Consider the following 14,614-nt stretch of genomic DNA (forward strand, 5'->3'; position numbering starts at 1 on the left):
TTTCCATTAATTTTGCTTTATATTCCTATCAAATGCAGTGCTGGTTGGACATGCAAATAAGCATTTCCCTGTACTTTGTGCACATGACAATAATACTACTACTTTGCCTTTATTATTCTGTTGCCCCCTCTATTTTATGATTATATAGACATACACTACAATATGATAAAACTTATAAAGAAAAAAATCCTGGTTGTTTTATTCCACATGATCAATTAAAGCTAAATGCTCACCATTTTTTTTTCCATAAATTTCCTCCTTGCTTCTTTTTCCATAATTTTCTGTTTATTTGTTTTTGAAAGTTCTCTGCCAGTTTTAGAGGAAAGTTTTACATCAGTCAGTATTAATCCCTTTAACAAAAGGCAAAAAATAAAATAAAATAACTTAATTGGTTAGCCTAAAACCAACCTTAAACGATTGCTTGCATATACTTTAAATAGCCTTTGAATAACAGATAAAAACAGAACTGCCATTAATAAAACAAAAATACCTTTTTTACTAAAACAACTAGTATTCACTCTTTACAGAATGTACATGCAACCCCCAATTCTTAACAACAGCTAAAATAATTAGTGTATTTATAGATTTATTATACCAAAAACAAGAGAACTATAATATAAAATATTAAAAAAAGGTTTGGAAAAATATTTGAAAGTAGAATAAAATGGTAAGTAAGGATTACAAAAATATATAAACATATTAGTTAAAATAAGGCTGCTTAGGAGCTGACAGGAAAGGTTACAATATTGAGTAAGAAAATGAAGAACCAGTAATAAAGAGAAGTGCCAATTAAAAATACACAAGACAGTGTAACGCAAAGTTCTAAGCTGTCAATACAATATTCTTATCCGCCAATTTCCAAAATATGGGAAATAAAGAAAACAAGTGCTTTAAGCATGGGGATAATGTATGATTTTCACTGATGTTTTATGATAGTGAAAAACAAAATTAACAAATGCCCAAGCAGCAGTCTCGTATACTTTATTGTTTAGTACTCACAATGTCTACTAAGTGGACATGTCTACAGCACGGTATTAAAATGAGAGCCCTTTGACATAGACCAAGATAATTTGTTGAATCTTGTAACACAGTGGCTAGTAGTTCTGTGAATTCACTCTATTATGTAGTGCATAAGTAAATCAGTTCATGAAGGTTTGGATAGATTTTTGAAATCTAAAACAGTATTACATGGGCAATGAAAATGTATTAAAAGACAGTAACTGACTGAATACCTTAAGGACAAACAATTGAGCAAAACAATAATAAACTGTTTAAATACTGTATATAGGCAAAAGATATTAAGTAAGAAAACAGCACAATTCTAAGTCTTTGTCATTATGTACTTAAAATGAACATTTTCGAAGTATTTCACATATAGTACATAGTATTTCAGGGTAAATAGTATTTCAACTTAAACGAACATATCTCACCAGCTCATTAGAGTGCAGAGGTTTTGCATTCTGCAGCGAGGACAGGGAAACATGTACAGCCTCTTGCTGCCATCTATAGGACAGACTGGCAGTGTTGACTCCTGCAATGCGAATCACAATAAATTCATTTACCTGTAAGAGGAAAAATTCAGTTAGACAGTTTAATATATACCTTTCTTTATGAAACCACTGTTAATAAACTGCTTTGCATTTAAATCAGAAGTAAGCCACAAATATGTTTATAAAGGTGGAAAAAATGGACTACATCCATCCATGATCAATGTTTTAACTTGCTTATTCTAATTTAGGGTCATGAAGACTCATAATTAAATTCCATACTCACCAAAAAGGCATAATGATATCACATGAATTATAAACTGCTCAAAAAATTAAAGGAACACTTTGAAAGCACATCCGATGGTGCTGGATATCCATACTGATATGGACTGGTTAATGTGTTAGGAATGAAAGGATGCAACATCGTTTGATGGAAATAAAAATTATCAACCTACAGAGGGCTGAATTAAAGACACCCCGAAAATCAAAGTGAAAAGGTGATGCAGCAGGCTAGTACATTTCGCTGAAATTTCATAGCAGCAACTCAAAATCGTACTCAGTAGTTTGTATGGCCTCCACGTGCTTGTATGCATGCCTGACAACGTCGGGGCATGCACCTAATGAGACTATGGATGATGTCCTGGCGGATCTCCTCCCAGATCTGGACCAGGGCATCACTGAGCTCCTGGACAGTCTGAGCTCCTGGACAGTCTGAGGTGGAACCTGACAGATCGGATGTACCAAAACAATGTCCCAGAGGTGTTCTATTGGATTTAGGTCAGGTGAGTGTGGGGCCCAGTAAATGGTATCAATTCCTTCATCCTCCAGGAACCATCTGCATACTCTCGCCATATGAGGCCGGGCATTGTCGTGCACCAGGAGGAACCCAGGACCCACTGCACCAGCATAGGGTCTGACAATGGGTCCAAGGATTTCATCCCGATACCAAATGGCAGTCAAGGTGCTGTTGTCTTGCCTGTAGAGGTCTGTGTGTCCCTCCATGGATATACCTCTCCAGAACATCTCTGACCCACCACCAAACCGGTCATGCTGAACGATGTAACAGGCAGCATAACTTTCTCCACGCTTCTCCAGACCCTTTCACGTCTGTCACATGTGCTCAGGGTGAACCTGCTCTCATCTGTGAAAAACAGACGGCGCCAGCGTTGGACCTGCCAATTCTGGTATTCTATGGCAAATGCCAATCGTGCTCCATGGTGCCGGGCAGTGAGCACAGGGCCCACTACAGGATGTCGGGCTCTCAGGCCACCCTCATGAAGTCTGTTCCTGATTGTTTGGTCAGAGACATTCATACCAGTGGCCAGCTGGAGGTCATTTTGCAAGGCTTGGCAGTGCTTATCCTGTTCCTCCTTGCCCAAAGGAGCAGATATTGGTCCTGCTGATGGGTTAAAGACCTTCTACGGCCCTGTCCAGCTCTCCTAGAGTAACTGCCTGTCTCCTGGAATCTCCTCCATGCCCTTGAGACTGTGCTAGGAGAATCTGGACTACCTGTGCAACCTCTGTAGGATCCAGGTATCGCCTCATGCTACCAGTAGTGACACTGACCGTAGCCATATGCAAAACTGTTTTTTCACTAGTCAGAAAAGATGAGGAGGGAGAAATGTCAGTGGCCTCCACCTGTTAAACCATTCCTATTTTAGGGGTAGTCTCATTTCATTAACACCAAAGCAGCTGAAACTGATTAACAACCCCCTCTGCTACTCAGTTGACCAGATCAATATCCCAGAAGTTTCACTGACTTGATACCATACTCTGATTAAAAAGTGTTCTTTTAATTTTTTTGAGCAGTATATATACATATTTTTTTTACTGAAGGCCAAATATTTTAAAAATGCAGATTGGAAATGTGTTTGAATGGCACTACATATGCACATTATATATACACACACACACACAGAGTCATATATATATATATATATATATATATATATATATATATACACACACACATATATACATATATATATATATACACATATATACACTAGGAGGCAAGCCCCCAAATAAGTTTCAAATAAATGTGCATCCCTGTCACATCCCTTAGTGGATGAAATTTAAATGGAAATGCTGAAAGCAGTGGATATGATGTGAATGCTTTGGCTAACATATTTGAAAATATTTACAGTATTTAGTTTTTTATACAATGTTTTTGTCCCTTTAAATGTCATACTGCAACATTACCCAATAAAAAAAAAAAACAGAATTCACTATAATAAAAAATTACAGCAATACTGTACATTCATACTGTACATTCAATAATTTTTTACTGGTCTGCACATGTCCAAACCAACACAATCTCGCCTCTCTGACTTTGTCTCCCAACCGTCCAACTTGAGCTGACCCTCTAATGTCCTCATTTCTAGTCCTATCCATCCTCATCACACCCAATGCAAATCTTAGCATCTTTAACTCTGCTACATCAAGCTCTGTCTCCTGCTTTCTGGTCAGTGCCACCGTCTCCAACCCATATAACACAGCTGGTCTCTCTACCGTCCTGTTGACCTTCCCTTTCACTCTTGCTGATACCCGTCTGTCACAAATTACTCCTGACACTCTTCTCCACCCTGACTGCACTATCTTTTTCTCCTCTCTTCCACAATCCCCATTACTCTGTACTGTTGATCCCAAGTATTTAAACTCATTCACCTTCGCCAACTCTACTCCGTGCATCCTCACCATTCCACTGACCTCCCTCTCATTTACACACATGTATTCTGTCTTGTTCCTACTGACCTTCACTCCTTTCCTCTCTAGAGCATATCCCCACCTCTCCAGGGTCCCCTCAACCTGCTCCCTTCTATCGCTACAGATCACACTGTCATCAGCAAACATCATAGTCCACAGGGACTCCTGTCTAATCTCATCTGTCACCTTGTCCATCACCATTGCAAATAAGAAAGGGCTCAGAGCCGATCCCTGATGTAATCCCACCTCCAACTTGAATGCATCCGTCACTCCTACCGCAGACCTCACCACTGTCACACATCCCTCGTACATATCCTGTACAACTCTTACGTACTTCTCTGCCACCCCCGACTTCCTCATACAATACCACAGCTCCTATCGAGACACCCTGTCATATGCTTTCTCCAGGTCCACAAAGACACAATCCTTCTGGCCTTCTCTAAACTTCTCCATCAACATCCTCATAGCAAATATTGCATCTGTGGTTCTTTCTTGGCATGAAACCATACTGTTGCTCAGTAATCATCACCTCACTTCTTAACCTTGCTTCCACTACTCTTTCCCATAACTTCATGCTGTGGCTCATCAATTTTATTCCCCTGTAGTTACTGCAGTCCTGCACATCCCCCTTATTCTTAAATATCGGCACCAATACACTTCACCACTCCTCAGGCATCCTCTCACTTTCCAAGATTCCATTAAACAATCTGGTTAAAAGCTCCACTGCCATCTCTCCTAAACACCTCCATGCTTCCACAGGTATGTCATCTGGACCAACAGCCGTTCCATTTTTCATCCTCTTCATAGCTGTCCTTACTTCCTCCTTGCTAATCCGTTGATCTTCCTGATTCACTATCTCCACATCATCCAACCTCTTCTCTCTATCGTTCTCTTCAGCCTCTCAAAGTACTCTTTCCATCTGCTCAACACACTCTCCTCGCTTGTGAGTACATTTCCATCTTTATCCTTTATCACCCTAACCTGCTGCACATCTTTCCCAGCTCGGTTCCTCCGTCTAGCCAATCGGTACAGGTCCTTTTCTCCCTCCTTAGTGTCCAACCTCTCATACAACTCATCATACGCCTTCTCTTTAGCCTTCGCCACCTCTCTCTTCACCTTGTGCCTTATCTCCTTGTACTCTTGTCTACTTTCTGCATCTCTCTGACTATCCCACTTCTTCTTTGCCATCCTCTTCCTCTGTATACTCTCCTGTACTTCCCCATTCCACCACCAGGTTTCCTTTTCCTCCGTCCTCTTTCCAGATGTCACGGCAAGCACCCTTCTTGCTGTCACCCTTACTACATCTGCTGTAGTTTCCCAGCTGTCTGGTAACTCTTCACTGCCACCCAGTGCCTGTCTCACCTCCTCCCTAAACTCAATCTTGCAGTCTTCCTTTTTCAACTTCCACCATTTGATCCTTGGCTCTGCCCTCACTCTCTTTCTCTTCTTGATCTCCAACGTCATCCTACAGACCACCATCCTATGCTGCTTAAATACACTTTCCCCTGCCACCACTTTGTAGTCTTCAATCTCCTTCAGATCAACTCTTCTGCATAGGATGTAATCTACTGTGTGCATCTTCTTCCACTCTTGTACGTCACCCTATGTATTTTAGGAAGGGGGAGGTTCATATTCACCACAGCCATGTCCATCCTTTTGGCAAAATCCACTATCCTCTGACCTTCTTCATTCCTCTCCTTGACACCATACCTACCCATCACCTCCTCCTCTCCACTGCTCCCTTCACCAACTTGTCCATTAAAATACGCTCCAATCACCACTTCCTGTCCCTTGGGTACACTGTTCATCGCTTCATCCAACTCACTCCAAAAATCTTCTTTCTCACCCATTGCACACCCAACTTGTGGTGCATATGCACTAACAACATTCATCATCACTCCTTCAATTCCCAGCTTCATAATCATTACTCTGTTTGACACTCTTTTCACCTCCAAAACACTCTTGACATACTGTTCCTTCAGAATAACTCCTACCCCATTTCTCCTCCCATCCACACCATTATAGAACAATTTGAATCCACCTCCAATCCACCTAGCCTTACTCTCCTTCCAATTAGTCTCTTGCACGCACAATATATCAGCCTTCTTTCTCTCCATCATATCTGCTAACTCTCTCCCCTTACCAGTCACACTGCCAACATTCAAAGTTCCTACCCTCAGTTCCACTATCTTTACTTTCCTCCTCTCCTCCTGCCTCCAGACACGTCTCCCCCCTCTTCTTCTCCTTCTTCTTCTTCTTCAGCAAACAGTAGCGCAATTTCCACCAGCACCCTGTTGGCTAACAGTACTGGTGGCGGTCATTGTTAACCCGGGGCTCGACCAATCCGGTATGGAAATTTATATTGTTGTCCGCATATTGATTTGGCAAAATTTTACTCCAGACACCCTTCCTGACGTAACCCTCCCCATTTATCCGGGCTTGGGACCGGCACGAAGAAACGCACTGGTTTGTGCATTCCCTATGGCTGGTAATAATCATTAATAAAATTATTTGTCACCAGGTGGCAGTATTAACACAAAGAGCTGATAATTACAAGAAAAAATATGCTAGACCATTATTTCCTTGTGTTAGGAAACATGAATCCTATATAATCAGAAAAGTTTCTAATAAATTTTGGTTTTGTTTTAAAACACACAATTATGAAAGCAATATACCTGTATCAAAATTGGTTCATTTAGTTTAACTCCTTGTATCCATTTCCATTGTTTCTTTATAGTTCCATCCTCCTCAGTCATCATACCACCTTCTTCATCGACCACCAGAGCTGTTGTATTGCTATAAAAGGACTTGTATAGTAAAGTGTCTTTAATGTGCAGCATACTTTGTATACAAATTCAACAAAAAGGTTTAGAAAGTTTGAGAAACCTTACTAATGTTCAAAATGCTGCACTCTGACCCCCAAAGGTCACATGAAGAAACAATTTCCTCTTGGGGATAAACAAAGTATGTCAAAAAGAAAAATGCATTATTCTACAAAATATACACAATATGTATAATCTAGGCAAGTCATTATTCTGGATTACTAAAACTATTCCATATTTTATGGCTGAATAGCTGAATAGCTAACCAACCACAAGCTTTACCTGGTAGATAACCATCCAAATAGTCAGATTGTGATTCAGACCTATGAATATGAATTATACGCACATTATACACACATACATACATACACACACACACACATATATACATAATTATACATACATAGTAGGGGAAATAAGTATTGAATGTGTCAGTACTTATTACCACTTTATTAAACACTTTATTTATGGGCTTTCATATTTTGATTTTTTTAATAGATTCTTTTTTGTGGATTTCTTGCATTAATACCAATGTCTGGTGAGAATTTCATGTGAATAGCCTCATTAGAAATATATTTACTAAAAAAAAATGTTGACAGTTTTAATACTTATTTCCTCCACTGCATATACACACACCCACACATACATATATACGCACATATACGTACATTCCATCCATCCATCCATTTTCCAACCCGCTGAATCCGAACACAGGGTCACGGGGGTCTGCTGGAGCCAATCCCAGCCAACACAGGTTATATATTATTTATATATTATATAGTACTGTGCAAAAGTTTTAGACAGGTGTGAAAAAATGCTGTAAACAAACAATGCTTTCAGAATGATTGTTTATTGTTATCAATTTACAAAATACAAAGTGAGCGAACAAAAGAAAAATCTAAATCAAATCAATATTTGATGTTACTACCTTTTGCCTTCAAACCAGCATCAATTCTTATAGGTACACTTGCACAAAGTCAGGGATTTTGTAGGATTATAGTCAGGTGTATGATCAACCAATTATACCAAACAGGGGCTAATGATCATCAATGTCACAAGTAGGTTGAAACACAGTCATTAACTGAAACAGAAACAGCTGTGTAGGAGGCTTAAAACTGGGTGAGGAACAGCCAAACTCTGCTACCAAGGTGAGGTTGTGGAAGACAGTTTCATGTCATGGCAAGATTGAGCACAGCAACAAGACACAAGGTAGTTATACTGCATCAGCAAAGTCTCTATACAAAGATTTCAAAGCAGACTGGGGTTTCAAGATGTGCTGTTCAAGCTCTTTTGAAGAAGCACAAAGAAATGGGCAACGTTGAGGATCGTAGACACAGTGGTCGGCCAAGGAAACTTAGTGCAGCAGATGAAAGACACATCAAGCTTATTACCCTTCGAAATCGGAAGACATCTAGCAGTGCCATCAGCTCAGAACTGGCAGAAACCAGTGGGACCCAGGTACACCCATCTACTGTCCGGAGAAGTCTGGCCAGAAGTGGAAGAGTTGCAGCCAAAAAGCCACACCTCCGACGTGGAAACAAGGCCAAGCGACTCAAGTATGCATGAAAACATAGGAACTGGGGTGCAGAAAAATGGCAGCAGGAGATCTGGACTGATGAGTCAAAATTTGAAATATTTGGCTGTAGCAGAAGGCAGTTTGTTCGTCGAAGGGCTGGAGAGCAGTACAATAATGAGTGTCTGCAGGCAACAGTGAAGCATGGTGGAGGTTCCTTGAACGTTTGTGGCTGCATTTCTGCAAATGGAGTTGGAGATTTGGTCAGGATTAATGGTGTTCTCAATGCTGAGAAATACAGTCAGATACTTATCCATCATGCAATACCATCAGGGAGGCGTATGATTGGCACCAAATTTATTCTGCAGCAGGATAACGACTCCAAATATACAGCCAAAGTCATTAAGAACTATCTTCAGTGTAAAGAAGAACGAGAAGTCCTGGAAGTGATGGTATGGCCCCACAGAGCCCTGATCTCAACATCATCGAGTGTGTCTGGGATTACATAAAGAGACATAAGGATGTGAGAAAGCCTACATCCACAGAAGATCTGTGGTTAGTTCTCCAAGATGTTTGGAACAACCTACCATTCGAGTTCCTTCAAAAACTGTGTGCAAGTGTACCTAGAAGAATTGATGCTGTTTTGAAGGCAAAGGGCGGTCACACCAAATATTGATTTGATTTAGATTTCTCTTTTGTTCATTCACTGCATTTTGTTGATTGATGAAAATAAATGATTAACGCTTCCATTTTTGAAAGCATTCTTTGTTTACAGCATTTTTTCACACCTGCCTAAAACTTTTGCACAATGCTATAATATATATACAGTGGAACCTCGGTTTGCGAGTAACTTGGTTTACGAGTGTTTTGCAAGACGAGCAAAAATTTTTAATAAATTTTGACTTGATAAATGAGCAAGCTCTTGCAGTACGAGTAGTATGTATACGCTTTGTCTGCTGAGCATCATGTGATCACAACTGAGCTGATGGTTCTTCTCTCTCTCGCTGTGGGATTGTGGGCAATCATCTCCTATTCTCCGTCTGAGTCAGCGTGCCTCACTCATATAGTCAACATCCGTACGAACGTATACTGTTTACTACAGCATTAGCATTGTGACTGTGTGTGCCCGTGTGTGTGTGTATGTGCTCGCTCGTGTGTGTGTGTGTCTGTGTGTGCGCATGTATGTGCTCGCTAGCTCGCGTGTGTATGTGTGTGTGCACGTGTGTGTGCTGTGACGAGCGAGTCCCCGTCTTGCACCCTAAAACACGAAGCTGAGTCTCAGTACTTTAGCAACACCAGCTTTATTCAGCTTGACACAGCAACAGCGCGGTTATTTATACACAGGCACAGCAGTCAGGCAGGGCCCTGCACATTTATAATGTTCCTTGTATCACCCATCAACGGCAGGCACTTATAGCATGTCCACGATCTTTTCGGATTCGCTTTTACAGCGCTGGGAGACTGTGATTGCTTTGGGACGCTCTTCTGCGTGTCGTCCCGTTGGGTGCAATCCCACAAGACTTTAGAAACTCTCTCACACCAGCCGCGATTCTTTTTAAAGGTAAAGTGCAGGTTAATTTGTTTTATGTATTTTTACTTTATATTTTGTATTAATCATTTTTATATGAATAGTTTTGGGTTGTGGAACAAATCATCTGCATTTCCATTATTTCTTATGGGGAAATTCACTTTGATATACGAGTGCTTTGGACTACGAGCACGTTTCCAGAACGTATTATGCTCACAAACCGAGGTTCCACTGTATATATATATTAGTGATATATGGCCGGCAGTTCATCCTGGCCAATACCCCCAGGCCGCCAGGTGGAGCCCTCCCTGCAGCATGGAGGTGCCCTGAATGCCAGCAGGGAATCCTGGACAATGCAGTTTTTATCCCCAGCCCTGCTGGATACCATGGGGGCCGCTGCAGGGAGGAACAAAGATTATTTGCCCTACGCCCTGGAAGTACATCCGAGTCACATGGACAAGAGGAATGACATGCTTTTGGGGTGAAGAAAAAGGATTTTTATCTGACCGGGAAGTGTTCCTAGTCACGTGGACAGAGAGGGCGAAACACTTCCAGGTCAAGGACTATAACTGACTGTGGGGAATCCTCAGACGCTGAGCTGAGCTGGGTGGAAGGGTGGCAACGTGTCTGGGAGTGGAGGATTGATTATTGTTTAATTATTAGTGATTGTTTGAGTATAGTGGAGTGTATGTGCTTGGTGCACTTTATTATTGTCCAAATAAATAAGTATTGGACTTTTACCTGGTGTCTGGAGTCAAAGCTGAGGGTTCAAGGGAGCAAGAGCATATATATATATATATATATATATATATATATATATATATATATATATATATATTATATATACAGTGGTGTGAAAAACTATTTGCCCCCTTCCTGATTTCTTATTCTTTTGCATGTTTGTCACACAAAATGTTTCTGATCATCAAACACATTTAACCATTAGTCAAATATAACACAAGTAAACACAAAATGCAGTTTGTAAATGGTGGTTTTTATTATTTAGGGAGAAAAAAAAAATCCAAACCTACATGGCCCTGTGTGAAAAAGTAATTGCCCCCCTGAACTTAATAACTGGTTGGGCCACCCTTAGCAGCAATAACTGCAATCAAGCGTTTGCGATAACTTGCAATGAGTCTTTTACAGCGCTCTGGAGGAATTTTGGCCCACTCATCTTTGCAAAATTGTTGTAATTCAGCTTTATTTGAGGGTTTTCTAGCATGAACCGCCTTTTTAAGGTCATGCCATAGCATCTCAATTGGATTCAGGTCAGGACTTTGACTAGGCCACTCCAAAGTCTTCATTTTGTTTTTCTTCAGCCATTCAGAGGTGGATTTGCTGGTGTGTTTTGGGTCATTGTCCTGTTGCAGCACCCAAGATCGCTTCAGCTTGAGTTGACGAACAGATGGCCGGACATTCTCCTTCAGGATTTTTTGGTAGACAGTAGAATTCATGGTTCCATCTATCACAGCAAGCCTTCCAGGTCCTGAAGCAGCAAAACAACCCCAGACCATCACACTACCACCACCATATTTTACTGTTGGTATGATGTTCTTTTTCTGAAATGCTGTGTTCCTTTTACGCCAGATGTAACGGGACATTTGCCTTCCAAAAAGTTCAACTTTTGTCTCATCAGTCCACAAGGTATTTTCCCAAAAGTCTTGGCAATCATTGAGATGTTTCTTAGCAAAATTGAGACGAGCCCTAATGTTCTTTTTGCTTAACAGTGGTTTGCGTCTTGGAAATCTGCCATGCAGGCCGTTTTTGCCCAGTCTCTTTCTTATGGTGGAGTCGTGAACACTGACCTTAATTGAGGCAAGTGAGGCCTGCAGTTCTTTAGACATTGTCCTGGGGTCTTTTGTGACCTCTCTGATGAGTCGTCTCTGCGCTCTTGGGGTAATTTTGGTCGGCCGGCCTCTCCTGGGAAGGTTCACCACTGTTCCATGTTTTTGCCATTTGTGGATAATGGCTCTCACTGTGGTTCGCTGGAGTCCCAAAGCTTTAGAAATGGCTTTATAACCTTTACCAGACTGATAGATCTCAATTACTTCTGTTCTCATTTGTTCCTGAATTTCTTTGGATCTTGGCATGATGTCTAGCTTTTGAGGTGCTTTTGGTCTACTTCTCTGTGTCAGGCAGCTCCTATTTAAGTGATTTCTTGATTGAAACAGGTGTGGCAGTAATCAGGCCTGGGGGTGGCTACGGAAATTGAACTCAGGTGCGATACACCACAGTTAGGTTATTTTTTAACAAGGGGGCAATTACTTTTTCAGACAGGGCCATGTAGGTTTGGATTTTTTTTCTCCCTAAATAATAAAAACCATCATTTAAAAACTGCATTTTGTGTTTACTTGTGTTATATTTGACTAATGGTTAAATGTGTTTGATGATCAGAAACATTTTGTGTGACAAACATGCAAAAGAATAAGAAATCAGGAAGGGGGCAAATAGTTTTTCACACCACTGTATATATATATTATATATATATATATATATAATATATATATATATAATATATATATATATATATATATATATATATATATATATATATATATATATATATATATATATACACAACCCACAAAGAGAAGAATATGCAAAACCCTGGCAGTCAAAAGTAGAAATGATTAGTTAGATATACGGTATATACAATAAATGAATGTAAACAATTATAGATACAGAGTACATAACTGCATGACAAGTAAGCTTGCACAAGACTAAGGTTCCTCTTACAATTTAAACATTTATCAAAATTACAATTTCAAACTGTGGAGTAACTACAACAAAACTACAAGTATGTTTTTACTGTGTATTGTTAAACTGAACAAACCTAAACATGTTTCTCATGTTACTATTATGCAGCTAAAGAAAAACAAACAATAATAATACCATACATTTTAGTGCTCTCTAATCAGAAATGCTAGCTAAAAACATCTAGTGAAATCACTGTACAAAACAGTTTACATTTCTAAATCAGCAAAACATGACCAACTGTGTTTTTCAATGACAATCTGGTAAATGATGCAGTCACCTATATATTTATTAATTGAAACCAATGCATGTTTTAGGAATAAATTACCTGTTGAGGTGACAAATACTACCATGACCAAAGGGAGTGAAGGTGGCAAGTACTGATGGCTCAGGACTATTACTGAATACATTAGTGTAAACTCCACCACAGGGAAGTCCTGAGTGACTCTGAGACACAGCAATATATCCAGTGGGATAGCTAAATATTTTTGATAAGGAACTTAACTGCTTAATTTAAACAAAGCACTTTACAAAAAGATAGTCTTATCAACACAAAAAGCTAAGGGGTAATTTTGTAAGACACTAGAGTAAAAAAGCATTCAGTTACCTAAGAAAAAACATATCAACTCATTTAATGCAATGTACAGAGTAAAACATTGTGTAGTATAGAAATGCAATGCGTAAACTGGCTTACTTGTGCACTTTGTATCAGCTTGTTTTTACTTTCCCGACATATAACAAGGATAGTGCAAGCTGTATTCTAATGGGGTAGAAATTTTGTCTTCAATGGATATACTGTATATGTTTTAAGCACCCCTGTATGTAATTTCACTATTACCAGCATGATATCTGTTTGTGTGTACTCATAAGGAAAACTAGTGATCAAATTAACAAATGGGAAACAAATTTGGTATTCTTACTGCAAGCTTGGGCCCTTTTGATTTAAAATAAAACACTTCAGACTATCTTCCTCTTAACTGAAAAACATTTAAGTTACCTGTTTGAAAAAACGTTTCAAATTAAAATCACAGAAAATGGAAAGGCTGACAATTTTCATTTGAAGCATTTTTACATGTTTCCAACCATTTTCAGCATGTCATAAATGTATAGTGTACTAAAGAAGACTTTACAAATGTTGTACTAGGTCAATATTTTGTAAAAAAAACAGAATTTTTCTCTTGATTCACGAAGATATGTCAGTTAATGTTGTAATAGGACAATGTTTTATTCTATCAGATGAGAAGTAATGATAGGTCAATCATTAATAAATATGTGCTATGGAACACAGGTTTTCTGCCAAGAAGAGTGACCAAATTATGGAGAAAGTTGCATGACATACACATTTTAGATGTTTTAATGTAAGGATACTATATTACCGAAGATCCATCATTGACACGATAATGCAGTTTTTTGCAAAGTAGGATCCTCTTGACAGATTTCTGGAATTCGCGGTTTGCCATTGATTAGCAAATAAGAGTCATTCTTGATGGTCTTTTTCTTATATTTGACGAGAGCCTCCTTTCTAGCATCACCATAATGGCGCATCAGAACTTTTTTCATGAATCCTGCTTCTTCAAGCTTTGATTTTTGTTCTTTACTATAACAAGATACCAAGTAAAACTATTTATGTACTAATTTAAAAAACAATTTTGTGATCCACTTTTTATATAGAATGTTCATATATACAGTAGCTTTCAAAATCTGGCAATAAAAGCCATCTTCAAAGTTTTTGACCTTTAACCAGACACTGTTTAATAGTAATCCATTCATTCCTATTTTTCATTTCAATTCATTTTTATTTTAA

The 14,614-nt window shown here is 39.2% G+C and overlaps 2 protein-coding genes across 2 annotated transcripts in view; both read right to left on the reverse strand.

The window, feature by feature from the left end:
- LOC114660646 (uncharacterized protein C3orf20-like) overlaps window positions 1-14,401 on the reverse strand; it is a 70,256-nt gene extending 55,855 nt beyond the window's left edge. Inside the window, exons 1-5 of the mRNA XM_028813481.2 lie at window positions 14,179-14,401; window positions 13,139-13,288; window positions 6,869-6,989; window positions 1,431-1,562; window positions 234-350 (exon numbers count right to left, since the gene is read on the reverse strand). Coding sequence (XP_028669314.2) covers window positions 234-350; window positions 1,431-1,562; window positions 6,869-6,989; window positions 13,139-13,288; window positions 14,179-14,270 — 612 coding nt within the window. The 5' untranslated portion in view covers window positions 14,271-14,401. The remainder of the gene's footprint in view (window positions 1-233; window positions 351-1,430; window positions 1,563-6,868; window positions 6,990-13,138; window positions 13,289-14,178) is intronic.
- Window positions 4,393-14,614, reverse strand: part of LOC127529042 (uncharacterized) — a 481,049-nt gene continuing 470,827 nt past the window's right edge. Inside the window, exon 2 of the mRNA XM_051931387.1 lies at window positions 4,393-4,476. The gene's annotated coding sequence lies outside the window, so the exon portion shown is untranslated. The remainder of the gene's footprint in view (window positions 4,477-14,614) is intronic.

Source organism: Erpetoichthys calabaricus, chromosome 1, assembly GCF_900747795.2.
Source record: "Erpetoichthys calabaricus chromosome 1, fErpCal1.3, whole genome shotgun sequence".
Lineage (NCBI taxonomy): Eukaryota > Metazoa > Chordata > Cladistia > Polypteriformes > Polypteridae > Erpetoichthys > Erpetoichthys calabaricus.